Source organism: Notechis scutatus, chromosome 3, assembly GCF_049901735.1.
Source record: "Notechis scutatus isolate UNSWTSFEM ecotype Mainland chromosome 3, rNotScu1.2, whole genome shotgun sequence".
In the NCBI taxonomy this organism is placed as follows: domain Eukaryota; kingdom Metazoa; phylum Chordata; class Lepidosauria; order Squamata; family Elapidae; genus Notechis; species Notechis scutatus.
Window position 1 is genome coordinate 69,532,555 of NC_142011.1, and position 27,842 is coordinate 69,560,396.

General features: G+C 37.7%; 1 protein-coding gene across 1 annotated transcript in view; it reads left to right on the forward strand.

Annotated features, from left to right (window-relative positions):
* The window catches only part of ROR1 (ROR family WNT receptor 1), a 182,537-nt gene that overhangs the window by 122,565 nt on the left and 32,130 nt on the right, over positions 1-27,842 (forward strand). Inside the window, exons 3-4 of the mRNA XM_026665978.2 lie at positions 12,540-12,827; positions 14,107-14,137. Of these exons, the coding sequence (XP_026521763.2) occupies positions 12,540-12,827; positions 14,107-14,137 (319 nt within the window). The remainder of the gene's footprint in view (positions 1-12,539; positions 12,828-14,106; positions 14,138-27,842) is intronic.

Genomic DNA, 27,842 nt, shown 5'->3' on the forward strand with positions numbered 1-27,842 from the left:
TCATCTTCTCCAAATACAGGCCATTCAACCCGTCCCACCCCAGCGGGGCAGGGGTTCTACTCCCACCTTTTGTAGTCCCCAAATCCTCCGGAGGATGGAGGGCCATCTTGGACCTTAAACGCCTTAACCGTTATCTGGTCTATCGCAGGTTCAAGATGCACACCCTGCAGTCCATCCTCCTCAGCATCCGCCAAGGGGACTGGCTATCCTCCATAGACTCTCTCCGAGGCCTACCTCCACATTCCAATCCGACCTCCCATTTCAAATTCCTCAGTTTCTGCTACAACCACCGCCACTTCCAATATGTCGCCTTCCTTTGGTTAGCTCTCTGCCCCGAGGACCTTCACTAAGGTCCTCGCGGCCCTGGCGGCTCATCTCAGGAATCTCCCGGTCCGCCTCCATTGCTACCTGGATGACATCCTCATCCTCTCTCCCTCCAGACCCCAAGCAGAGAGGGACATCAGGGTTACTATCTCGGCCCTCCAAGACCATGGTTTCCTAGTTAATTGGCAAAAGAGCCAACTATCCCCATCTACAAGGATCTCCCACTTGGGGCTGTCATTGACTCAGTGCAGGGTAAGGTGTTCCTCTCCCCGAGAGATTCCTTAGTATCCAGGAAGCCGTCAGGCATATCAGACGCTCCAGGAAGGTTACAATTTTAGAATTGTCCAAATTACTGGGTAAAATGGTTTCTTGTATCTCCATTGTTCCATGGGCCCGCTTTACACGCTAGACCCTACAATGGTTCCTGCTCCCATTCCAGCGGACCGGCAGAAGCAACTCAAAGGCCACAGTCAAGGTACCTCCAAAAGTCCTTACATCTCTCCTCTGGTGGACCAGCCCCACCATCAACAAGGGTCACTTCATCAAGGAGCCCCACCGCCTCACCCTTACCACAGATGCCAGCCTGTCCGGATGGGGCGCCACATCCTCTCGCTCTCAACTCAGGGCACATGGTCTCAGGTAGAACGGGGTGCAGTATAAACTGGCTGGAGCTCCACGCCATCTTCCTGGCCCTGCGCAGTTTCTTCCCCAAGCACGCGGGCGGCATGTCCTCATACTCACGGACAACGCCACCGCCAAGGCTCACGTCAACCGTCAGGGGGCACACAGTCCATCCGCTTGATGAGGGGAGGCCGAACGCCCTGCCGTTGGGCAGAGCGCAATCTCCTCTCCTCAGAGCCGAACACATCTCAGGGGACTCAAACACCCAAGCGGATTGGCTAAGCAGGACCACGGTGGTCCAGTCCGAATGGCGCATCCACCCGTCACTATTCAGGAAGCGACTCAGTATGTTCGGTCTCCCTGCTAGTAGACCTCTTCGCCTCCCCACTCAACACGCAACTCCCCAGGTTTTTCTCCAGGTACCCCTCCCACAGGGCCGAGAATCACGACGCCTCCGTTGCCCCTGGCCCACAGGGCTCTCTATGCCTTCCCGCCCTAGCCCTGGTTCCCAGAGTTCTCCAGAAGCTCATCTCCCAGAGGGCAGAGCTGATTCTAGTAGCACCCTTCTGGCCCAGGCGCCTGGTTTGCGGACTCTCGCAACTTATCGGTGGCCCTCCCTGGAGAATCCCCACCAGGATATCCCTCTCCCAGGGGCCCCTTCAACACCCAGACCCTCAGTGGCTCCAGTTAGCCGCTTGGAGGTTGAGCGGGAACGCTAAGGAAAGAACGGTTTTCCGACCAAGTTATTGAGACCATTTTAGCGCCAGGCGGCCTTCAACAACCCGCATATACAACGCCACTTGGAAGGGATTCTGCGAGTGGTGTCATGGTCTCCAGATCAACCCGCTGTCTCCTTCCATAGCTCAGGTCTTGGAGTTCCTCCAAGAGGGCCTGAGGAAAGGGCTTTCCCCAACACCCTAAGGCGTCAGGTCGCAGCGCTATCCACAGTCATTGACTGTGATAACCTGGGTTCCCTTTCCCACCACCCCGTATTCGGCATTCTCAGGGGGCCACCAACCTGTGTCCCCCAACCATACACCGATACCCTACCTGGGACCTTAACAAGGTCCTGGTGTCTCTGACTAAGCAACCTTTGAGCCTCTCAGGGAAGCCTCTCTCCAATTCCTCACATTCAAAGTGGTATTCCTGGTAGCTATTACTTGCCCGCCGCATATCGGAGTTAGCAGCCTTGTCGGTAAGGAAGGACCTTTGCATATTTCATGCCGATAGGGTGGTCCTCCGACCGACCCTACCTTCCTGCCCAAGGTTAACTCGACCTTTCACAGGGCTCAAAAACTCATACTCCCGAACTTCTGTCCCAATCCCTCGCGGGAAAGGGAGAAGCTTTGGCACTCACTGGACGTAAGACGGCCCTACGCATTTACATTAAGCGTACCCAACCCTTCCGGAGGTCAGAATCTCTCTTCCTTTCCTTCCAGCCCAAATCCTTAGGCCACAAAGTGTCCCCGTCAACCATCGGCCGCTGGATTAGGGCTACCATTTCCAAGGCTTATTTGTCCCAGGCACTGCCGGTACCCAGGGGATCACAGCACACTCCACCAGAAGTGCAGCCACCTCGGCGGCTTGGGCCACCCAGGCTCCAATTTCTGATATTTGTCGGGCAGCCACTTGGGCATCCCCCTCTCCTTTCATTAGACACTATAAGATTGACACCTTTGCCTCGGCGGAGGCTTCGCTTGGTAGGCGAGTCCTCCAGCGAGTCTTCAGGGAACCTCGGAGATTGCAGGACCAGATGGGGTCCCTCCCGTAGGACAGCCAAGCTTTGGTATGTCCCACTCTCTGGATGATCCGAACGGCTCTCAGGAGAATGGGCGTTGGTTCTTACCTGACACGCCATTTCTCTGGAGCTGTGAGGATCATCCAGCCCCACCCTTTAATTGCCTTCTGGTGGGGCCTTGTTTCGCCAATGACCTATTTAGCATAGGGAGAGCAGAGCAACGTCCTTCTCTTCACCTTCGCCTTCACGCAAACTGGGGAACGCAAGAGAGCCACGTGATGGAGGGCGGAGCGTTCCTCAGTGATTGAGCTCAGCCATCAACGACGTAGACTGAAGCACCTCCCACTCTCTGGATGATCCTCACGGCTCCAGAGAAATGGCGTGTCAGGTAAGAACCAACGCCCATTTACCCCCAGATGGAGATATAAGAACAACAGCTGGGCAATTAGCCTTCATCCATTGAGATTAGAGTTCATGATTGGAAGAAGCTGGGAAACTACAGTAGATTTTTGGAGAAAGTTGAAGTTTTAAATGCAAAATACATGTCAGGATTCTTCTCTTTCCTGTTGGCAGAATTGGCAACATTTTATTAACTCGTAAATCTATGTTGTTTGCAGAGGTTTGTTTTTTTCCAGGCTGTGAGTGATTCCATTTGTTGTTTTTTTTCCCTGTGAGTCCTTTTCCAAGTACAGACCTCCTAAAGAGCAATCCAATTTTCAGGCGATTATAAGACACCCTTAAAAATTTGAGAGTAATGTATTGTAAGAACAGGACCAGTCTGTTTCATCTCTTTATATATTATAGTTTATGTTCTCCAGAGCCCTAGAGATCCTAGATTTCCCTTCACTTCAGCATCATTGTTTCTGGCACAGACAATAAAGGTTCAAAGAGAAATAATACACAGTAACTGACCTTGAAAAACGGTAACCATGTAAGTATAGTACTCATAGTATCAGAAAAGGGAAAAAATTATAGTTTCATGGCATTATTTCAATTGGTACAAATAATCATTTCCCAAAATAATTTCAGTATTTAGTTTCAATTAAAAATCCATTACAATTAGTCCTCAACTTATGACACAATTGAGCCCAACATTTCTGTTGCTAAGTGATGTGTTTTGCTTCATTTTATGACCTTTTTTGCCACAGTTGTTATGAGTGAATCACTATGGTTGTTGAGTGAATCTGGCTTCCCCATTGACTATGCTGATCAGAAGGTTGCAAATAGTGATAAATAATGATAATAGTGACCCCAGGACACTGCAGCCATCATAAATATGAGCCAGTTGCAAATCATCTGAATTTTGATCACCTGACCATGGGAATGCTGCAATGGTCATAAGCATAAAAAAATGCTCATGTTACTTTTTTCACTGCCTTTGTGACTTAAAACACTCACTAAACTGTACTAGGCCTATGAAGAACAATACTGACACTCCTGTCTGTCTATCTATCTAATTAAAATCTTTACATGGAAAATACTGTTTACATTCTCAGTCACAACTGAGCGAATATTCCAGTTGCGAAGACATCACTGACTGGCCTGAAATTATAGAGTTTTAAGAGGATTCCTTGTCATTTTCATAGGTTTCTTTTAGTCATATGAAATGTTTCCCTCCTTTAGAGGTGGAACAGCTTGGTCGTCATTCTCTCAGGAGCAACCAGGGGTGGGATTCTACCAGTTGGCACCTATTCACTAGAACCGGATGTTAAAATTCTAAGCAGTTCGGAGAACCAGTTGTTAGAAGAAATTACTGGCCTAATCCTGTAAGGAAGGCAGGAAGGAAACATTCTGGTGTTGCTTACAGAAACTGCTTCTCCATTAACCCTTATTACATTCTTGGCAGTTCTAGATTTCCTGTCTCAGGAACTTCTCTGCAGTATTTTTCCCCTCCTTTGCTGGTACTTTGCTTGTGTGTAGTGACCATTCAAAGTTACAGTGGCACTGAAAAAAGTGACTTATGACCATTTTTCACACTTACGACTGTTGCAGCATCCCACAGTCATGAGAGGCCAGGCGAGGAGATGTGTGTCTTGATGTGAGTGATATTGAGTTGGCCACGCCCAGCCAATAACATGACCGCCAAGCCACGCCCACCAACTAAGCCACGCCCACAGAACTGGTTGTTAAAAAAATTGAATTCCACCCCTGGGAGCCACCACATCTGTAGGTTTGCACTCTTTCTTGCAGCAGCTTTAATCACAGCAATGCCAGTATCAATAATTGGTAGCAATCATTCTCATTTTTGCTTTTATTTATTTTGCATTATCCTTCTCAATTATTTTTTTACCTGTATGATTTCTGTAGGGGATTATTGCATTGAAGTTATAAAATATAGCCCAAAGCAGTTGTTCTCAACCATAGCAATTTTAAAATATATGATGTTCAGCATGCTGGTGGTGTAATTCTGGGAGTTGAAGTCCACATATCTTAAGAAGTTGCCAATGTTGAGAAATACTGGCCTTGGGATAGTGATTGTTAGGAAATCTTGCCAATGCTCTTGAATCTTACAACCTACTTATGTTAGACTGTCATAAGTCCTCTACTGTGGAGTATTTCTATGAATTATCCTCAAGTTTGAGAAGGGATTTGTCCAGAGCCTGATTTTAACCCTTATCCTTCTGTACTGTTGCTGAGTAGATTTCAAGAGATTTCTTATGGTTATAGACATTGCTGTTTATGGTTCTAGGGAGATAGAAACACATGCCCATGTTTTTTGACAGTGTCTTTTTTTTTACATTGCATTTGTTTATTTGTTCATCTATTCATTTGTTCACTAATTTGTTTTTCGTACTTCAATCAACAGTTTATGTTTTGTGAAACTTTGAAAAAAAAGCAATAATTTTTTAAACTACATATTGTAGTTACTAGTTCCTTTTTTTAGTTCTGCCATTTCAAGGCACAGTTTGAGAGCAGCTTTTCATATGAGGTTCTCCAAATTGGACTGCGTCTCAAAATTTTCAGGTTACAGACATTGCTGTTTATGGTTCTAGGGAGATAGAAACACATGCCCATGTTTTTTGACAGTGTCTTTTTTTTTTACATTGCATTTGTTTATTTGTTCATCTATTCATTTGTTCACTAATTTGTTTTTCGTACTTCAATCAACAGTTTATGTTTTGTGAAACTTTGAAAAAAAAGCAATAATTTTTTAAACTACATATTGTAGTTACTAGTTCCTTTTTTTAGTTCTGCCATTTCAAGGCACAGTTTGAGAGCAGCTTTTCATATGAGGTTCTCCAAATTGGACTGCGTCTCAAAATTTTCAGATAGTCTTCCAACTGAGAATAATATATGCTGTAACCCTCAGCACATCTCAAGAGTGCCAGATAACCTAATAAAGCAAGTTCTAGTGCTATGATTTTGAGATATTTTTGTTTAGATTTTTTTCTTAAAATAATTTATACATTTGGTGGAATAAGGTAGAATTACAGTTTTCATATTCATGCACAGTTTAATTTTTGATTTACTCTTTGTTTACTAGGGATGTTCTGTAAATTAGAAAGTTGTAAGGGACTAGCATTTTAAAAAAAAAATCTATTTGTGGGATCCCATGAGTACCCGAAGAGCTAAATTACTGTGACTTTGTTTGAATTTTTTTTAATTACAGGACATTAGTTCTTTTGTTTACTTTTCAGCTGATAGGGTGTCTGCTTTTCTTTGAGAATTTGTATTTTTTTCAACTGTGGATTTCTGAGTAAAATAGGTGTGAAATGTGAAGGTCATAGAACAAAGTCACTAAAGTCACCAGGCTGCTAAAGTGTTTCAGAAAATGTGCAATTTATTTTGGATTTTGCTTGATTCCTCCTACCACCTTTGTTTAAATTCCAGTGAGGAAAATGAATGTACCATTATACACAAGGTAACTATATATAATAATCTTTTCATGGCTCATCCAGTTTTCTGGCTTTAGTTGAAAGATTAATAGATCAGTAGGCCAAGGGACACATTTTATTGTACATTTCTGTTCCAGATATTCTGACATTTCTGGTTTAAAAAATAGACCTTTAAAAGGCAAAGAAAGGGCTAATAAGAAGCAGAACATAAAGTGACTGACTAACTGCATATCTTTGACTTCACAACATTAATCTTTAACAAACAGACATCCATATGCAAATACACATCTGTATGCATATGTGCATGCACACACACACACACACATATATAGATTTAGATATGATTTATATTATATGCTTATTTCAGTGATATCAAAATCCATTTTTTTATTTACTGGTTTACAAAATAAGTTTTTTTTTTGTTTATTTCCTCCAAGTACTTATTTGTGGTAAATAAAATACGAATTACTGTCGAGTGACGTCTGATATTTCATATGTTTCTCTGGATACTAGTTTGTTTTTTCTCTTCATGATTTCCCACAAGCATTTCAAACTGCATGAATTGCAACAAATAAACTTTAAAATGATTCTTTATAAACAATTTGGCCTCCTACTTAATCAAGAATATAATATTAAAGAAAGAAAGTTCAATTTTCACTCAGTAACTTTAACTGTGTATTTCAAAGCTTTGGAAATTTTAAAAAAAGTAAGAAAATTAACTGGTTGAAAATAGAAGCAAAACATAAGTAGGACATGTTATAGTGACAAAAAAGGACATGTTATAGTGACAGAAAATAACACTCACTTTAAGAATGTAAGTCTTCTTTGAATTGAGTTTCGTTCATGGGGATTTCCTGGACATATCAGGTAGTTCTTAATTTCCAAAAGCTTCAAATATTTTTAAGCTGGTCTTTAATCACTTGGTATCTTCCAGATGTTGTGGACCCCAGTTTCTAGAAGGAATGAATGTCTACCCTCTGTTCTATCTGATGTTGTACTTTATCCTTTTTAATAAAGGATTTTAAAGAATAAAAAGAAAGGAGTTAGGGAAGTGTTTATCACAAGATGGATGCAAAAAGATTTCTCACACATGGTCTTTTAAAGTTATGTCATAGATGGCAAGGAAGCATGGCCTGTTTGGAGTTTACTTAATGCAACTATATGAAACCATATGGGTGACCTATTTGGCCTTTGAATGATAACTAAAAGAAAGGCTAACATTAGCGGTCAGTCAGAGAAATTTGTCTAGAAAAAGCTGGAGAAAAAAGAAATGTTCTATCAGTAGCATTAAGGAAAGGAATTGTTTAAGAAGGTGACTGTAAGAATATGCAGATCACCTCATAAAATTAATAAAAGGAACATTGTTACTCATTAGAATCCCTTTAATTGACAGTTACCTTCTTGTTATTTCTGGATATAATTCCTCATATGAAAACTAATCACTTTTCTCCCTCTATTTTATTTCTGCTACGTGAAAAATCCTGTCTTATGCTTGGGAATGAACTGAAATTCAGACCATGTATCTATATTTAAAATGATATGGAGGGACTTCTCTCTGTGCAATGCACCCTCATGCTCATGTCCCTCTTCACCTCATTCCACATATACATCTTTCCAGAACAGATTTGAGAAACTGAAGAAAGAAGAGAAACCTGTTTACCCAGACAGATCCTATTCCATTCTTGGAATTGGGCCATCCAAATATGCCATTGGATGCAGCCCCTGCAAGCATAGCAATTTGGACAGAAACACTTTTTTATTAAGTCTGATGCAATGGTAGCAATCTGGGTGCTCTTAGATAGTTCTGCATAAACAATTAAATACAATTAAGCAAGAGCCTGTTTGATCTCTTGATAGTTTTTCATTTCATACACCTTAGCTTTAAGGCTGAATGATGTAATGCTGTTTTGTTCTAATGTTAGGTACTATAATTGTACCATTTAAAAAACTAAAATTTTACTTGTTAAAACATTAAAATTGAAATACAGCTTACTGCTTGCGTTGTTATAGCGGATATAATTGCTTGCTGATATAATTAACTACAACAATGGTTGTAGTACACAATGATGTCACACAAGAAACACTGCCTGGCATACTCACTTATCTGATCAGCACGGCAGCCTTGACATAAAAATGAATTATTTTTTCCGTAAATATATTCAGTTACTACCTTTAAGAATTCAGCCTGTATGAATGATTAAAAGACTTTTTATGTTGTATTACTGTTTCAGTGCAGGTCACATATCATGGAGTCTGATTCAGTTGCTTTTGATTTTCAAATCTTGGCAGATAATTTATTTACAGCATTTGTATTCTGCCTATGAGCACAGTCATAGGTTCATAGCATATGTAGTCATAGAAATAGTGAAGTATGTGTTTAGGATTTCCTGCCCATCATCTACATTGAATAGTTGAAATCTGAAGCTTGTTGGTTGTTGATATAGTAGCTTGGTTGATTATATAAATGGTGAAATAACTTGTGCTGTCCAGCCAATGTATGAACAGTAAAGTTAATAGTGCAAACATAAGTATAAAAATTATTCCTAGAAAAATGTATTTATAGGGCTGTCTTCCTAATCCTGACTATAAATTCTGTAACTCCCTACTATTTTTGGTTTCAGTACATTTGGAGGGTATCAAAAAAGGTAAATATTTTAACATAAGTTGGTGTAGGTTCTACAAATGTGATCATATAAAAAGAAAATTCTTCATTAAAATACAATTCTTATGGAGACTTCAGCAAACTTAGTTAAAAGTATACACATTCAAATTCTGAAATTTAAAAATTTTAATGGAAAAAATACCTTAGAACAATGAGATATCTAAAAGCTTCCCATTCAACAAGGGCAAGAAGGAAACATTGCAAAGCATGGGTATATATTATACATATATAAAATGTATTTTGTATATAAAAGTAAAACTGCAATCATTCCATCACACTCACGTACACATATACAAACAAAGTTGGCCCAATACACCAATTTATTATTTAGGTATTATATTTTGTGCCTCCAGTTTGTACTCTTAAACTCCTGAAGGTAACTTATAATCTCCAGTATTTGCATTGGCACCCAGTCAAAAGCCAGAAATATATTTAAGACTGAGTTTTCCAGATATTATCTCAAGTAATTTAAAAGTTCATTATGGGCCATCAACTAGCCCTGTTACAATCAAAGTCTGTCAGCAGAGTTCAGTGGCTACAACTAAGGCATTAAAAAAAGAACACTTTGAGGGTTAATATTTGACATTCAGAGTTAAAGACCAGGAGCAAATTGTTTTAACAAATTAAAAATACATTTGGCTCTTACTATATATGGTTTAAAGTGTTTTTATTTTAATATTAAAAAGTTGTATGAAACTATTTTTAGTAAAGAGCAAGTCTCAAAAAATGGATGATGTTTATATAAACTGAAGGCTAACTCTAATTTATAGTTACTACCCTTAAAACCACTAAGATAAAGAAGAATTTTTCAGTAGAAAAATGTATAAATTGAGATTGGATTTACAGTAATTTTGCCACTTATTTTCAAAGCTGGCATTCATGGCTACTTTAGGTAAATTGGTTTAACTGTTATTCTAGAATTGTAAAATCTAATAGTACCTACATGGTTCAGCATTATAATCTTCATAATATAGGCTTATCTTAATAATGCCGTTATAGAGCAGGGTCTCAAATAGGGACATCTGCAGATCAAGTCAAAATTTGGAGGAGAAATCCTGTGACCGCATCTTTTGATAATCAAGTGTGTTGCGAACAGCCAGTATTCAGTCATCATGAATGGCAAATGAAGTCTCCTTTATTAGATAGACCCAAAGCTGTCATACTTATCCCTTTTCATACACAGTTGGAAGAAACTGAAAAGTACTATGGCATGCCAGTAAATAATGAATTATTAAATTTTTTAAAAGACTTTACTGTGAAACAAAGCAAGTTTTTGGCCATCTGACTTACTCCACTTAGGTTCCAGTAATGGTTATCCCATGACCCTTTGGATTGCTGTTAACTTTGAAGTCAGCTGGGTGGCAAATAGCTTTTGCAGAGAGATTGGGTAGGGAGAGGCAGCAAAGCTGTTAACGGTGCAGAATAAACTGCAGTGTAAATGGGGGCCTATGTGGGACCTCTTGAATTATTGTAAATAAAAATGTTGCTAGAGACAAGTGGTTTATTTTGAAGCACACCAGCTTACTTTTAAAAGGAAGGAAATTGAAGGAAAAAGTTTAAAAGAAGGTTGACCAGAAAATCAGATATATTACTGTCAATTAATCAACACAGCTACTATACATCAATAACTCCCATGGCACTCTGTAGCTCCACTCTCCAAAGCCTTTAATCATCTACAACGTCCCTGATAATAGGAATGCTTTGAGCCCTTGAGAAGCTGCTTCCTGGCTTTGAAGAACAGATCCAAAATGAGGACCTTGTCTGAAATTATTGGCAGAAGCCGATGTTAATTATACCTCGTGTGCGCTTTGGTTCTTTCAAAGGCTGCATGTATGGGACTACATTTTTATAGTCAAGTATGACAAGCAAAGAAAACACACATGCATGTATGTATGTATGTATGTATGTATGTTTTCTTAAGTTTTTGCGGGTATTTATATGTATGGTATTCAGCTTTCTTCGGGTATTTTCCCGAATACTATACAGAAGCCTGTATTTGTTCGAACACTATACAGAAGCCTGATGATGGCAGATGAGATTCTGCTGAAACGTTGCTACAACTTTAAAAGCACAACTATAATGACGTGGGAGAATACCTGAACAAAGCTGAATACCACACACACACACACACACACACACACACACACACACACACATGTTTTCTTAAGTTTTCGTGGGTACTTACATGTATGGTATTCAGCTTTGTTCGGGTATTTTCCCACGTCATTATAGTTGTGCTTTTAAAGCACAACTATAATGACGTGGGAAAATAGTTGAACAAAGCTGAATACCGTGTGTGTGTGTGTGTGTGTGTGTGTGTGTATAGGGGGGGAGGGAGGGAGAGAGAGAGAGAGAGGCCCAACATAGAACTGCTTTCAAGATAAGCAATCTTAAAAAGGAATAAGAAATAGGGTGGGAAATAAATGAATGGCATGAGAAAAAATGTTGCTGCAACCCACCAGCTAGGATGTGCAGGCAATATATCAACGCATATTCAAGATGCAGAAAACCTGATATTTATCCTCTTTATAACCTAAAACTTCTAAGTCACCATGTCTAAAGTGCATTTCCACATAGTACAGAAAAGAAATTAATCGTATCAACTATCGTTGATGAGTTTCTGTGGAAATTGTAACTTGCAATCTGGTTTATGCTATGTTTTCTACTGATATTTTTTTTATTTGAAGAAACCAGTGAAAAATACTTGATTGCAGTTAGTCCTCAACTTAAGACCACAATTGAGCCCAACGTTTTTGTTGTTAAGTGAGACATTTGTTAAGGGAGTTTTGCCCCATTTTATGACTTTTCTTGTGCCACAGTTGTTAAGTAAATCACAGCAGTTAATAAGTTTGTAACCTGGTTGTTAACTGAATCTGGGTTCCCCACTGACTTTGCTTGTCAAAAGGTTGCAAAAGGTGATCATATGACCTTGGGACCCAGCAGCAAGAATATGAATCAGTTGCAAAGCATCTGAATTTCGATCACATGATCATAGGGATGCTACAAGGGTCATAACTGTGAAAAATAGTCACAAGTCACGTTTTACAGTACTGTTGTAACTTTGAATGATCACTAAATGAACCGTTGTAAGTTGAGGAATACATGTATTTAGAATTATTTTCATTTTTCCCAAGTTAAAACAGGGACTATATTATAAAACTATAATAAAGTCCCTGTGTTACACATGCTTTAGTAAAATGGTGATCCTCTGTTATATAAACTCCCTTTGGTTTATTGCTAGATTTATGTTGCAACAGATCTTTAGTTGCTTTTTAGAGACAATAATTTGATTCTTGAGAATAATGTGCAGAGACATGTAGTTGCCTCAGCTAACTCGTTTTCTTTGTGCATTTGGCAGATTATTTCTTAACGCTTGATGAGCCAATGAACAATATCACCACTACTCTGGGTCAGACTGCAGAACTGCTTTGTAAGGTTTCTGGTAACCCTTCTCCGACTGTGCGTTGGTTGAAAAATGACGCTCCTGTTGTGCAAGAACCCAGGAGGATATCCTTTCGTGCCACAAGTTATGGGTCCCGATTACGAATAAGAAACCTTGATACCACAGACACCGGCTATTTTCAGTGTGTGGCGACAAATGGCAGGAAAACAGTCTCTACAACTGGGGTGTTATTTGTAAAATTTGGTAAGAAGCTGCTGCTACTATGCATGGAAAGATTGGTTTTAACACACCTCTCTGGATGTTAATATAATTTTTGGTTGAGAAAGGGGAATAGCTCAAAGATTATTCTATCCCATTTTAACCAAAGTAGATTTTCTTTTGAGAATAACAGTACGGTTCTTTGTTCAAATTGCTAATTTTCAAATAACAGCTTTAGCCAAACATTTTAACATTCCCATTTGCAATATAAGTATGTTCTAATATGAAATGAACAATCATTTTTAAATAATCAGTAAAGGAAGCAGGGGCAGGTTTATTATGAAGGGCCAAAGTGAACATTATGGAGTATATTTAGGTGAAAGGAAAACAATAGTGCTTTTTTTAAAAATTCCTGTTATAAAATGGAAGTATGATATTCATTGAGAAAGGTTGATTTCCAGCTTGGAGACAAATGGATTTTTATAAGTGTTTGTTTGCATAGTGGAAAGGTTAAACACATTGCCACTGTGATTCTTCATAGCCCCAGTCTCCTATAATCTAATATTTTAAATAACATAAACATGTGCCTTCAATGGAAAAATTAAAACAAGGAAATAAGTATTAAAGCCAAAGTAAATTATAACTTGGAAAACAAGAACCCTTTTCTCAAATGTTGTCACGTAATGAGCTATGGAATGAGAGCCTTCTCCATAGCTGCCCTGGACCTTTGGAATAGCTTCCCACCTAAGAACCAGAGGTGGGATAACCTTTTAGTGTTCTAGAAAGCTGTAAAGACGTGACTTTTTTCTCAGGCTTTGGCCTAGGATAGTGAGTTTACATCAGTGGTGGGATTCAAAAAAATTTTTACTACCGGTTCTGTGTCCATGGCTTGGTGGGCATGGCAGGGGAAGGATACTGTAAAATCTCAGTCAGAGGTAGTATTTGCCAGTTCTCGGAACTACTCAACATTTCCACTACTGGTTCTCCAGAACTGGTCAGAACCTGCTGAATACCACCTCTGGTTTACATTATGTGTTATTCCGATGTCCTAACGGGGAGGTCATGATATGTTTTTATATTGTGTTTTTTCATTGGTTGCTATGAACTTCCCAAGATGCAGTACAATAAGTTCCTTAAATAAATTAAAATCTTGATTAGAAGGAAGGTAGAGGGTTGTTTATAAGGGCAGAATGTGTTATAATCATTGCTTTCATTTTAGAAATTTAGATAATAAAATAACATAGCAGTTGATGGAAGTGAATTTTCTTTTCTATGACAGTGCATCTTACATATTTTTTTCTTCTTCCAAACCTAACTTCTCTAGGTCCTCCTCCAACAGCAAGACCAGGAACATTGTGAGTTTCTTAATAATTATATTAACTAATTAATACAGTACTTTAAATCAATATTTAAAAGTATAATTGTTCAAAAATTATGAATGGTATTCTAAATTAGAGATATATTACTACTGAATGTATATGAATTGAATGTAATGCAGTTTTATTTCTTTTTATGAATTCTGTATTTATTGTAGGAACTGGTTTTATATTTAAAAAAAAAATTACAGATGTACATAGACTCAGAGGTACCCTACAAAGTGTTCAGTAGCCATTCCCATCCAAAGAAAAGTTCTCATCTCTTCTTCATTTCCATAATTCCTCATCCATACTAAATGCAGGGGTGTCAAAGTTGCATCATCACAGCGGGATCACATGACATATTGTGACTCCCCCCCCCTTCGCTAACCCGGGCGTGAGCATGGCAGCACATATTGCATCTGGCCCATGGGCCGCAAGTTTTGACAGCCCTGCTCTAAGGTATTAGAAAGTTAGCACTTCTATCACACAGGACTTGGCCAAAAGTGATTGACTGAGGGTTTTGTCATCAAACAGGGTAGGAAAAGCAAAGGTCTTGCCTTAAATCCCCAGTGGGGCTAGGCTAGCTCACCAAGGGCTACTCTGAATGGTTTGCAGATCCCTCTGCTGGATATAAAGCTAACAAATTAAATAATTGGGCTAGGTGTATTGACTGATTTGTAGTTCAAGGTCTCAAATTAGCAAGACAGGGTTTATATAATGTGTATACTGCACATGAAGAATGAAAAACTTTCTAGGAAGATTCCCCCCCCCCCCCCCCAACTGATTTTGGATCAGTAAGAAAAAAATTAGCTTCAGAGGACTATCTCTTTTTGCTGTTAAAAAACCTTATTCTTGAAGAAAAGAATTTTAAAGGGGGAGCTTAATGTGATAATTGTTTTTTCTCAGTTTGGATTTCATTCTGCTAAAGGTGTTAATTAACTCAGCAACAACAGGATGTTTGTGCTATCAGCAACACTGGTTTGTTATTAGTCATTTACAATTTAACTTAATTAGCACAATCTACACTTTTGTGCTTTACCACCTTCTCGCTATTTTTGTTTTTCCAAATATATATGTTTATTTGTGTATGTGTGTGTTTATGTGCGGGTGCATATGTGCATGCACACAAGTTCATGTAAAGTCTAGCAAAGCGAAGATTTATGTAAAATATGATACAGCTCTTAAAATATACATCTGATGTCAAATATTGCAATAATGCGACATAGCTATTATAAATTAAAACAGATATAATTTGTAGCGGTAGAGTCATTTTGGCATATTTTACCATTTGTTTATTAGAAGCCAATAGAAGAGGTCAGGAAATGAATTGCATTAAATTATAAATTAAATATTACCTATATTTAGATAGTACAAAGTACACAGAACTAGGAGAAAAATAGATCAGACTGTCACACAGCACATAAACGACAGAAATGGAGTCTGGAGGTAATTATCAGATCATGTGTGAGATCATTAATATATAATTTCCTTTCCAGTAGTAACATGAACTCATTTTTTAATAGTTTTTATTTATTTTTATTCTATTAAATGGCCGCCAATCTCACCTGGACAGTTTTGGGCATGAACACTGTTAAAAACGTAAGAATTAAAAGAAAATAAGGATATAGACCAGTATATAGTTATAAGAACAGAGGGAGCATTTTCTGCGGTTCAAATGCTTTACTCTTTTGAATGCATTTTGCTGTTGTATCCCTGCCATAGCACACTTTCCTGATGGTCCTTTCACTTTTTGATGCACTAACATTTGAATATTTATTTATACTACAAGGGAAAGTGGGCAATTAGATTAGTTTATATAGGATTGGTTGAAATTTAGGATTACTCTGTCTGTACATTTTCCAGACTGATTCTGTATTTCTTTGCTACAAAACAGTATGCATCTCTTTTTGCATTTTCTGAAGATACTTTCAGAAATAAGGAAGAACTGCCTGATTTCTCCAGCATGATAAAATTTTCTTCAGTAGTAATCCATTATTTGGTATCTGTTGGAATCTGAGATAATTTCCATGATCCATTGACCAGCCTAATGCTCTTCTAATGACCTCAGAGCTGTGTTTCTTTCTTAATTTTAATCTGCTTGGCTGCTGCTGTGACAGATCAGCAGTCAGAGGGGAGATAGAACAGTTTGCTGCAGACACGGCAGATTAGATTCCAAAAGATAAGAGGAGTTCATAGATGGGGAGAAAATACTTTTATCCTGGGAAAGCATCAAAGTGTTAGCCATTTCCATCCTGTTGTCATTTCCCACCTTTCTGCACATCTTATATCATTAGCCCAGATTTGTTGGAGCACTTACATCAGTATGAATTAGTTGCTGAAAGTTCACAATTCAACACAATCTTTTGGATATTAAACTAAGTGTGAAGCACATTTTTCCTTTTAACGCAAACCTTGTTTTTGTTGTGTCATGTTCTACAACGTTCCATTTCTCCTCCCTGTATAAAAATTCTTGAAAGCATTTCTTTAAAATTAAAAAAAACCCAGACATTAGAATGCTTCTGTGAAGTTGAAAGCAGGCATTCTATTTGATCTTGTATTAACATAGGTAATTTTGTGCAGGATTTTGAAATATGATAATTAAAAACTTGAACTTTGCATAAGGTAATCTCTAGCTGAGATTTCAGTTGGTGTTTTTAGACAGAATACTATTTTCAGCTTTATGGCTCAATATTGGAATATAGGAAGACTTCAAAGGATGGAGAGAATGGGGCTATGCCCATAGCCCTTGCCCCATTTGTCTCTAACCTCCGTGCATTCAGACAGGAAATTTGAAGAAGAATGGTATCATATGTTTTGTGCTCAAAGAAAGCAGGATGCCCTTTGTCTGTTTGAAGTGCTTCCTATAACTCTAGCGCGAAATGGCCTTGGACCCTAAAACCAACCCAAAATGTAGAGCCTCAGCGTGTTACTCTGATTTTTCCTATGTGATTGTTGGTAATTTATTTATTTGTCTGTTTGTTAAGTTTAGATGCCGCCTACCTCATTATGAAGTAGCTCTGGGTAGGTTACAGTTCCATAAATAACATATTAAATAAGAATTCAAAGGTTAGGAACATTATTATTATTATCCTGGGAAAGTAAAACATTAAAATGAACATTAAAATATTAGGCCTGGAGAGTAAAACATTAACATTAACAACACAGCAGATAAAAGAACCAAGGAGAGTTTCCCATCAGATCCCGAGCCAAAGACAGATTTTCAGACCCTGTTCAAAGACCAAGAGGTTGGGGCAAGTCTCACCTTGAGAGGCAAAATACTCCAAATATCATGTTTTAGGCTATTGTGCAACTCCAAAGCCTGTGTCACTCTTATCTGTGCCAAAATGCCTTTTTTGTAGAATCCACTATAATAGGCATGCCACTGGCTACTTTTATCTTACAAAATTTCTTCATCAGAAGAACTCCTTATGAATGAAAGGTTTTTTTTCCAAACTTTGTGAACTCTTTGAAAGTATAATCTCAATAATGTCATGCAGTTTGTATTGTTTTAAGTGATTTTAAATTAAATTGCATTTAGAAACGGTCAAATTGATAAATATTTAAACAAACACGGTCCAAGTAAGAGAAAAGGCATAAAAAGGCAAAACTTGTTTAGTGTTCCAAAATTATGTATATTAAGTTCTTCTCTTTAATCCAGCAGCACAACTGCTGGATTTTTTAAAAATTGAAATCTAGCAATTACGTGCTGCTTTATAGGGAGGGGAAAAGAAATCTGGATTTAATCTTCATTTTCAAGAAGACTAATGTGTACTAACTGCCACTTGCCAAAAATATCAACCTACATAAATCCGGTCTCCTTTTTTTTTTTTTTTTTGGAACTCCTAATTAGAATCATTTAAATGTTTTTTTTAAAGCTGTGGGTACTTTCTAAATATTCTCCATTGGATCAGAAATGATAGAAAACTTGGTGATCTAAAACTTGCATTAGTAGCTATTCGTATCCAAGTGTGAATTAAATGGGAATTACCTATTGAAAAGCACGTTGCTTGGAGAATGGGAATTTGGTTTGCACCTGTTACAATTAATTTTTTCCATAAAATTTTCAGGTTTACAGCAACTGCTTTGCAAACAAAATAGAGTTGTTCGGGCATTCTAGAACCTATGGATTTTGAGAGCATCTGCAAAGATCTAATCATAAGACTTAATAATTTATTTTTACCTTCAACTACAAAGTACAAAAAATTATGTGTCTTGAATATATTGGTTCAATCAATAGGACCAGACTTTGAAAAGTCAATCTGCCCTCCCTTGGCAGCAGGAATGATATATTCACAGTTTCCACTGTCCAAGCTTCTGGCTTTCTTAGCTACCTCCTAAGTTGTGAAATCTATGTCTCATTAGATGAACAGAACAACTTTCCAGAAGGAAACACCCCAACTGCTCAATTTCCTGTCCTTCCTCCATATTATTAATGGCATTCACCTCAGTAAGTCTACATGTAAAATATTAGGGTCGGTTCTGCCAAATTCAAAGCAGTCTGGCATTTTTGGCTTGTTATCATTGTGCAGTTTTTCAGCAGTTTCCTTATTGAGATATAAATGTGAAAGAAAGTGAAAATATCCTTTTTTTAAAAAAAATAGCTTCCAAGGCCTCTACAGAAATATAAGTAAGTGATTTTCTTTGTTTCATTCTGAAGAGGGAAAAGATAAATGACTGATTTGCTGCTTCTTTGTTACAAATGTCAAATATACAATTTTAGGATTTCCTCAGAGTGTTATTGTAACATGGTTGCTGCAGATCTCCAGTTTTCAAAGATCTTAGCTTCATTTCCTTAAAAGAAATGAAAGTCTAACCTTTCACCTTCCTTCTGTGTGTCAATCAGCCGAGGGTTATGGTGATTCTTGTGTTCAAGATGTGTGCATAAAGATCTGATTTCAAGGTTCTGAGATATACGCTATTCAGAAAGAAGAACAAGATAATCTGAGGTTGTAACATTAAGACAAACTAAGATTTCCATTCAGTAGTATCCATTGTGTTTGGCAAACAAGACTTAATAAAAGACACAGTAATAAGACTTCGGGCACTAATGTTCCCTTTCATGAGTTGCAAATCCAGTTTCAAACATATAATTTAACACCACAAATGTGTAAAATAAATTACAATCAAGAAAGAAACCAAAATAAATATCCCATTGACTTATCATACTGACTTAGAATTAAATTAATTTGAAGCATACTTAGTGCTTCTCATTAAAAAGTTTTGTTGTTACAAAAAAGATAGTTTGTGATTAAAGTGATCACTAGACCATACTCAAAAGAGAACCTGTCAAAAAATCCTTGCAATAATCGTATGATTTCCTGTGTTCCTTCTTTTTTGACTGGCTGACTGAAAGAAACATGCCTGTTCCCTGATGGGTAGAGAGGAATCTGAAGATGAGATTGACAGGGAAAAATGAATTGTGGCTGTATTTGTCAGAAGGTATATGCACAACACTTGGTGGCAATTAGAAAGGCTGTGCATGTGATTGTCTATTATTGCAAATGGTCTTGTGGTGGCAAAAGGGATGCCCATTGTTGCACTATAAATATAATGAGAAAGATTAGGTCTCTAAGACCAAATGTAGCACAATTTGTGGAAGTAAACCATTTGGCAAATCCTTGCCTTCCTTTCCTTTCTCTGGGGAAAAGCAAAATAAAAACTCTTCACTAATTCATTTACAGAAATGGATCTTTAACATTTCTGCTCCCATAAAATTTCCTATCAGAGAGTAATACTAAACACTAGCCCTTAAATGCTCTGTTAATGTATGTTAAAATCTGAGGAGAACCGGAATCTGTATTTATACAGTTGGTTCATTAATTTGCATATTTTGTAGTATAAATTCACATGACTCACTCCACGCAGGCTTCGTGGCACGGGCCAGGTTATTTGTGGGCCCAATTCTCACCACCCGGCTAGGTATAACAGAATGGGAATGCTTCAGGTCCCGTCTTTTAGGGAATGCCAACTGGTGGATTTTGGAAGCAGGCCTTTTCTGTTGCAAAACCTGTAGTCTGGAACATCAGAGCACCTGAAATCTAGCTGCCCTCCCCCAACTCAGCTAGCAATCTGGAAAGCCTTTTTTTTCCCTTCTGTACAGAGATTGGGAGGTTGATGGAGCCCAAGACATGACTTCCATTGTTATGGCTATTGTGATCCTTAGTGCCCACAATATATGTAGTCGTCATAATTATAATTGTGTTGTTGAGTTTAAACTTTAAGTCACTACAAATAAAATTGAAAGATGGGCAGAATATTAGAGCCAATTTGGTCTTGTGGTTAAAACACCAGGCTAGAAAGCAGGAAACGACAAGTTCAAATGATGCCTTAGCCATGAAAACCAGCTGGGTGACTTTGGGCCAGTCACTCTCTAACCCACCTAACCTACTTCACAGTCTAACCTACCTCACAGGGCTATTGTTGTGGTGAAACCAGGAGGAAGAAAGTGTGGGTTATTTATAAAAATCATAAAGGCGGGAAATAAAAAAAAAAAAAATTCAAACAAGCATGCAGATTTTTCTCCACTACTATGTAGTGAAATTAGTCATTCTAGCCAAATTAGTCAGAATGGGCTAGGTTGTTGAACAAATCAACCTTGTCTCATTTTTTTCAAGAGCAAATGTTTAAAAAATGCCAAATAGAAGAGAGGATACAATTGTGTTGTAGAGGGGAAAAAACAATTAAATTCAAGCGTCCAGATCTTGAGAGAAACTTGCCTTCATTTCAGTTGCTTCGTGTTGTTATTTATGACAATGACACACATCACAAAGATATCTTAGGGGGAAAAAACAGGTAGGAGTTCAAAGGGATAGGCAAACAGAGACTGATTAGGATGACTGAATAGCTATTTTGTTCAACTCAGTTGTCACTAAACTCAGAGGAGAGGTATTCACATGACCCTTTAAGCCATATCACATGCAGTAAAGGGATAAATCAGAGTCTTGGCTGACCACTCACCAAAGGGATCTCAGCCAAGGAAGAGTGGGCTAGACACATTGCTGCTCTAATTTACTAGAGTATGGCCTGTCTTAATTTATGGGTTTTACTTTCAATCGAATTGATGGCAAATTTGTGACAATAATAGAGTCAAAAGGATTTAATGTTAAGCATTTTCCAAGCAAGTACCCAGCCTTCTGGGTCCCCACATATCAATAAAACTTTACCTTGGGAATGATTAGCAATGAATATCCCTCACTTAAACTTTTGCAGTTGGAGAAGTTTATTTATTTATTTATTTTTGTCAATTGCTTACAAGATAATAGGTATAAGGAAAAACATAGTTATGAATACATGGATACATATAAGAAAAATAACAAAATAAAAGAAACAATAGGACAGGGACAGTAGGCACGTTGGTGGGCTTATGCACAGACCTCTTAGGAAAGGGTAGACAGTCTAAGGTTAAAGTTTTTGGGGTTTGGGGAAGAAACCACAGAGTCAGGTAGAGTATTCCAGACATTGACCACTCTGTTGCTGAAGTTGTATTTCCTGCAATCAAGTTTGGTGCGATTAATCTTGAGTTTATATCTATTGTTTGCTCTTGTGTTGTTATGGTTGAAGCTGAAGTATTCATTGACAGGTAGGACATTGCAATGTATGATTTTATATACTATGCTTAGATTGGACCGAAGGCGGCATAGTTCTAGGTTTTCCAGGTCTAGAATTTTGAGTCTGCATAAGGTATTCTGCAACTAGTAGAGGAGTAGAGAACTCTTCTTGTGAAATAGTTCTGGACTTTCTCAACTGTGTTAATATCAGATACATAATGTGGGTTCCAGAGTGATGAGCTGTATTCGAGTATTGGTCTAGCAAATGTTTTGTATGCTCTAGTTATTAGTGTAATATTACCAGAGAAAAAGCTACGTAAGATTATGTCATGTGTAGTTATGCCAAACTAAACCAATAACTCTTCAAGAAGATCTAGGTTTCGGTTAGGACTCCCAATCATTTGGTGCTGTCCCAAATTGGTGTGAGCCTGATTCAGGTTGAACTTGAATACCAAAGTAAATGAATTATAATAGTTTGGGATTTAGATCAAATATGCAAGTAACAACAAGATCTAGCTTGGCAGTTAAAGATCTCCCAAGGGCGTAGTCAAAAACTTCAATATGGTGGCCACAGTGGTGCAATCAAAGCTCTGCTCATTTTTAATGCCCCATTTATGAAGCCCTTCATGATTTTTTTTAAATCTTAACTGATCATTGCTTGGGCTGTATCAATACTAATAAGGTTTCTAAATTGCAAGAAGCAATAATTCCACCTTAATTAATTAGTTAGACCTGCACCTTAAGTAAGACGTCAAATAAGATGTTGGCATTAGAATTAGAGAGAATAGTTTCGGCACTAGAAACTAAGTTCTATCAAAAAGGAAGTTTGAAGCAATGTATTGCTTTGAGAAAAGAAGATAGGTTGCAGGAAATACGATAAGACTAAAAGAATCTGGAAGGATGTCGTACAGAAAAAAGACTCCCCCTCCCCAATTAGCTCCAAGATTAGGATATGATATAATAGATTTAAGTGGCACAGAGGTAGATTTTGATTGAATGTTACAAAATGTTCCTAGCACTAAAAGTAGTTTTGACAGCAGAATCAGTTCCTGAAGGCAGTTACAAATTTCTTGCTGACTGTGTACCAGCAGAGGTAGATATCCATCTGTCAGGAAAGATTTAATTACAGTTGATTGATTGGTACACTGAACCTGAATGTCCCTTCATGATTCTGTGAAGCTGCAATCAGATGCCTTCTATCCAGGAAGTTAATTGTTCTTCCTATTCTGCCAAAAAAAAGACAGTAGATACGAAAGAAGATGTCAATTTACAGTGCAAGACTTCAGCTGAAGTGTTTTTAGGATTCATTTCCATTCTGGCAAATTTGAACAAAACTTGATGTTAGCTCAGGGTATTCTCATTTAATATGAAGAATCCAGTGAAACCATATACTTTTCCAAACCCAATAATAGGACATTTATTTCCCCATGGAGAAATGCTTTAACTTCTCCTTTGAAATCTCTACTCATGGTTGAGAAGTATGTTTTCTATGCTGGCTACCAGAAACCAAAAACAATAGTTCCTAGGGAACAAAAGCTTTCTGTTTTAGTGCAGGGTGACTTTTCAGTATAATGTGATCATTATATATGTGTGTGTGTGTGTATATATATATAATATATATATATTAAACCCTTGTGATGAAGATAACTTGAAACTCAATATGCAAACCAGTAAGACCAGAAACTTTTATTGCATTCAGCGGAAGAGAGCATATTGTAAGCTATGGGGCCCAGACCATTTCCATTTAAAGCTAACAAAGCTACCCATTGTTGTAAAGAAGTGTCAATCTTGCAGACTTCAACTTAAACAAGTTTACCTTGTGCTTTGCCGATCTTTGGAGTAGGCAGTGGCCTCAATCCTTGGGAATGTGTTTATTCAGTCTAGTAAAAACATTAAAAAGGGGGATAAATCTCTGGTGACCTGAACTGCATTTCACTGCTGCCATAAACCATAGGACATTTAGAAAGGACTTTTAGAGGTAAAGATAATATCGCTTCTATAGCCTGTGAGTATGTTATGAACTTGAGTGGTAGTTGCAAAGGTCAGTTGAAGCTTACATTACTTCATCACAAAATCATTAAGGGTGTGGAAGAAAGGCGATAAGGTGTTACATCATTTATTCTTGTAATTCAGGCCAAGCAGTGCAACAGTATTAGCTGCACTAAAGTAGCAACTTTGAAGGAATACAAATGTAAAAATCCCTACCAGATTTTCAACTGCTATAAAAAGGCATCAAGCACCAACTTCACAATGGGTCAGAGCTACTAATTTTGTGAATAGTGTGGTATTTATTGTGGAAAGAAAAAAAAACCAGATTTCTACCTTTTTAGTCAACTAAAGCTCTTGCAAAAAATATTAGTTTTTATTCTTTGCGTTTTTGATTGACAAGTTACTCAACCATTGTTCATATTCAGGTTCATGTCCTTATTTCAAAAGGCTTTGAATAGAGGAGGTGATGGTGAGCAATTTTCTTATGCCCCAGTCATGCTATTGAAACTCTTCTGAACTTTGGTAGAGACTTACAAGAGACCCAAAGGTGGAAAATGGATAAACAGTGAGATAATCGTGTATACTTAATTAGCTTGGTCTGGATTTGAACTTAATTTCCTAGTATGAAAGTGGAGGAACAATATCATCTGAAAATAGTATCATGTTTGTATAAATTTTAGTACATTGGTGAGGTAGACTGCCACTGATCAAACTAATATCAAATCTAACTGTCCACTAACACAAACAGAGTTATAGAAACAGCTGCATATGTTTTGATTCACATTTAAAACATTGCTCATAAATTTAACATAGCTTCATTGTTTGATAGCACACGGACATATTTTTAGAAATAATACTTGGCTAAAGCTACAGTAGATTTTTAAAAAATGCCTTTGTAAAATACATGTTTTCTATTACCAAGCCACGATAAGAGTTTCTCTTGATGTAAACCAGCTTTCGTGCTGGTCCTAGACTCAGGCTTTTAGGCATGATAAAGTGCAATGGTATAAATATGTTATAGCAAAGTTTATTAAAACAAGGTTTTCTTAAAGAGACAGCTTCCTTAAATATATCTCTAATCTCCAGTTATAATTTTTCCAGGGGCAGTCTAGATTAATGAAATGATTAATGCGCCTAGGTTTTCTATAGCAATTAACATTCAAAAAAATGATTCTTATTAAGCAACTTTTAATCTAAGAGAAATCACCTTATATACTACATGTTTATATTCTTCTGGTTTGTCCTAAAGGTTGGGATGATATGCAGAAAGGAAAAGAAAGGCTTCCAAATTCTACTCTTAACATGTTTGCATGAATTGCAAGTACTTATTGAGGATATGGCTGAGATTTTAACAAATCTATCTCTGTTCTAGGATTTCTCTTGAAGCAGGACCAATTAAGGCATATCAAATATGGACATTATAGAAATCTAGGTCATAGGTTAGAACCAACTCAGGGTCACATTTACTTCTGTATTTTGTTTGTTGCGAAAATAAGGAACTTATATTTTAAGGAAGTAAAGCTCTGCTTCTCTTGCAACTAAGGGTGGGAATGGAAAATTACTGTTGGTGTAAGATAACAGAATAAGCAAGAAAAACATATCCTCTTTCGTGTTCCTGCCGTAACACAGGATATTGCATTTATCTGTCCTAAGATGCGTGTATAATCAGTTGACCGTAATTTGTGAAAGTGTTAAAGGTAAACGCCCAGACCTATGATGAGGTCATTCTGGGTATAAAGAAACCACCCCAGATGCAGCTGGGTGTTCAGAATCTGTCATGCTAATGCTCTGAACATGTTGCGCAATAAACCTGATTTCCTCCACCTTTTCCGTGGTCTTGAGTCCTGTCTCTGACATATGACTTGCTGCTACACTCTAATGTTAAACCATAAGAGCTACCATCACTTAGATATCTTGTGAAGCCTAAAATTTCTTTGTATTTGATGTGATTTCTTTTTTTAAAAAAGGCTAGAATGAGCTGGAAGGATATGGTTTGGGGTTTATTTCACAATCAAAAAGCTACTTGTGAGATATCTATCCAAATCTATATCATCTATAACTAACTGTCTGTCTGTCTGTCCATCCGTCCATCCATCAGTATGTCCACCATCTATCTATCTCTATCTATCTATCTATCTATCTATCTATCTATCTATCTATCTATCTATCTATCTATCTATCTATCTATCTATCTATCTATCTATCATCTATCTATCTATCTATCTATCTATCTATCTATCATCTATCATCTATCATCTATCTATCTATCTCTATCTATCTATCTATCTATCATCTATCATCTATCATCTATCTATCTATCTCTATCTATCTATCTATCTATCTATCTATCTATCTATCTATCTATCTATCATCTATCTATCTATCTATCATCTATCTATCTATCTATCTATCTATCTATCTATCTATCTATCTATCTCTCTATCTATCTATCTATCTATCTATCTATCTATCTATCTATCTATCTATCCCCTAGTAACAGATGTGTGACAGTGCAAGGTATGTATGTTTGTGGCAATGATAAGCAATTACATCATAAATATGTATAGGTAATTGAAACATGGACAAAATGTGGCCTATTTCTTTCATATGTTTCCTCATGTATTAAATAGCAGATTGCAAACTAAAACAGAATTTGCTAGATATCTAGGCTGTCAAATGCCTATGAATCCACATGCTGATGGGGTCTGTTTTGAAATAGTTTTTAACCATCTTTATCTATACATTCATGCAGTGTCCAAAGATCTGAAAGTTTATTTGGGCCAGTCAGAATGACAGACTTGGAAGAGACCTTGAAAGTCTTCCAGTGTCGCCTTACAAGCCCTAGTAAGACCACACCTGGAATATTGCAACCAATTTTGGTCACCATACTAAAAAAAAGATGTTGCGACTTTGGAAAAAGTCCAAAGAAGAGCAACTAAGATGATCAAAGACCTAAGACTAAACCATATGAAGAACAGCTGCAGATTTTGGGTCTGGCTAGTCTATAGAAAAGAAGAATTAGGAGTGACATGATAGCAGTATTTCAGTATTTGAAACTCTGGCACAAAGAAGAGGAGATCAAATTATTCTCCAAAGCACCAGAGGACAGGACAAGAAATAGTGTTTGGAAACTAATCAAAGAGAGAAGCAACCTGGAATTAAGGAGAAACTTCCTAATATGAGGACAATTAACTAGTAGAACAGCTTGTGTCCAGAAATTGTGGGCGCTCCATCACTGGAGGTTTTAAAGAAGAGACTGAACAGTCACTTGTCTGAGATTGTACAGGTTCTCCTGCTTGAGCAACGGGCTGGACTAGAAGACCTCCAAGGTCCCTTCCAGCTCTAGTCTAGTCTAATCTAGTCCAACTCCCTGTTCAGGCAGGAAATCCTATGTCATTTCAGAGAAATCGTTGTCCGACATCTTCTTAAAAACCTCCAGTGTTGGAGCATCCACAACTTCTGGAGGTAAGTTGTCCCATTAATTAATTATCCTGTCAGGAAATTTCTCCTTAGTTCTAGGTTGGATCTCTCCTTGATAAGTTTCTATCCATTGCTTCTTGCCTGCTTTAATTCCTTGCAAAGCTGAAAAGAAATGAAGCAAGATTCAAGAAACCAGGAGAAAAATGTCCATCAACCTGTCAACAGATACCGTCATTCTTTTTGTGAGCCCTGGCATGAGATTAACCCTTTTTGTGAGAGGAGGAAAAGTACAGTAAACTTTGATTCCTCTTCTAGACATAGTCCTTCATACCATATAGCAAGGCCATGTAGGAATTGTATCAGCAAAATCCAGAAGGAAATTCATGGTATCCTGACTAGAAGTAATCCGATAAAAATGGGGGAGGAGTTTGTTTATTTTTATTTATTTATTTATTTGATTTGTCAATTGCTTACAAGATAATAGGTATAAGTATAAACATGAGTAAGAATACAGGAAATAGATACGAATAAATGGGGACAATAGGACAGGGACGGTAGGCACGATGGTGCACTTATGCACGCCCCTTACAGACCTCTTAGGAATGGGGTGAGGTCAATAGTGGATAGTTTGAGGTTAAAGGAGTGGGGGTTAGAGGATGTAACAACAGAGTCAGGTAGTGCATTCCAGGCATTGACCACTCTGTTGCTGAAGTCATACTTTCTGCAATCAAGTTTGGAGCAGTTTA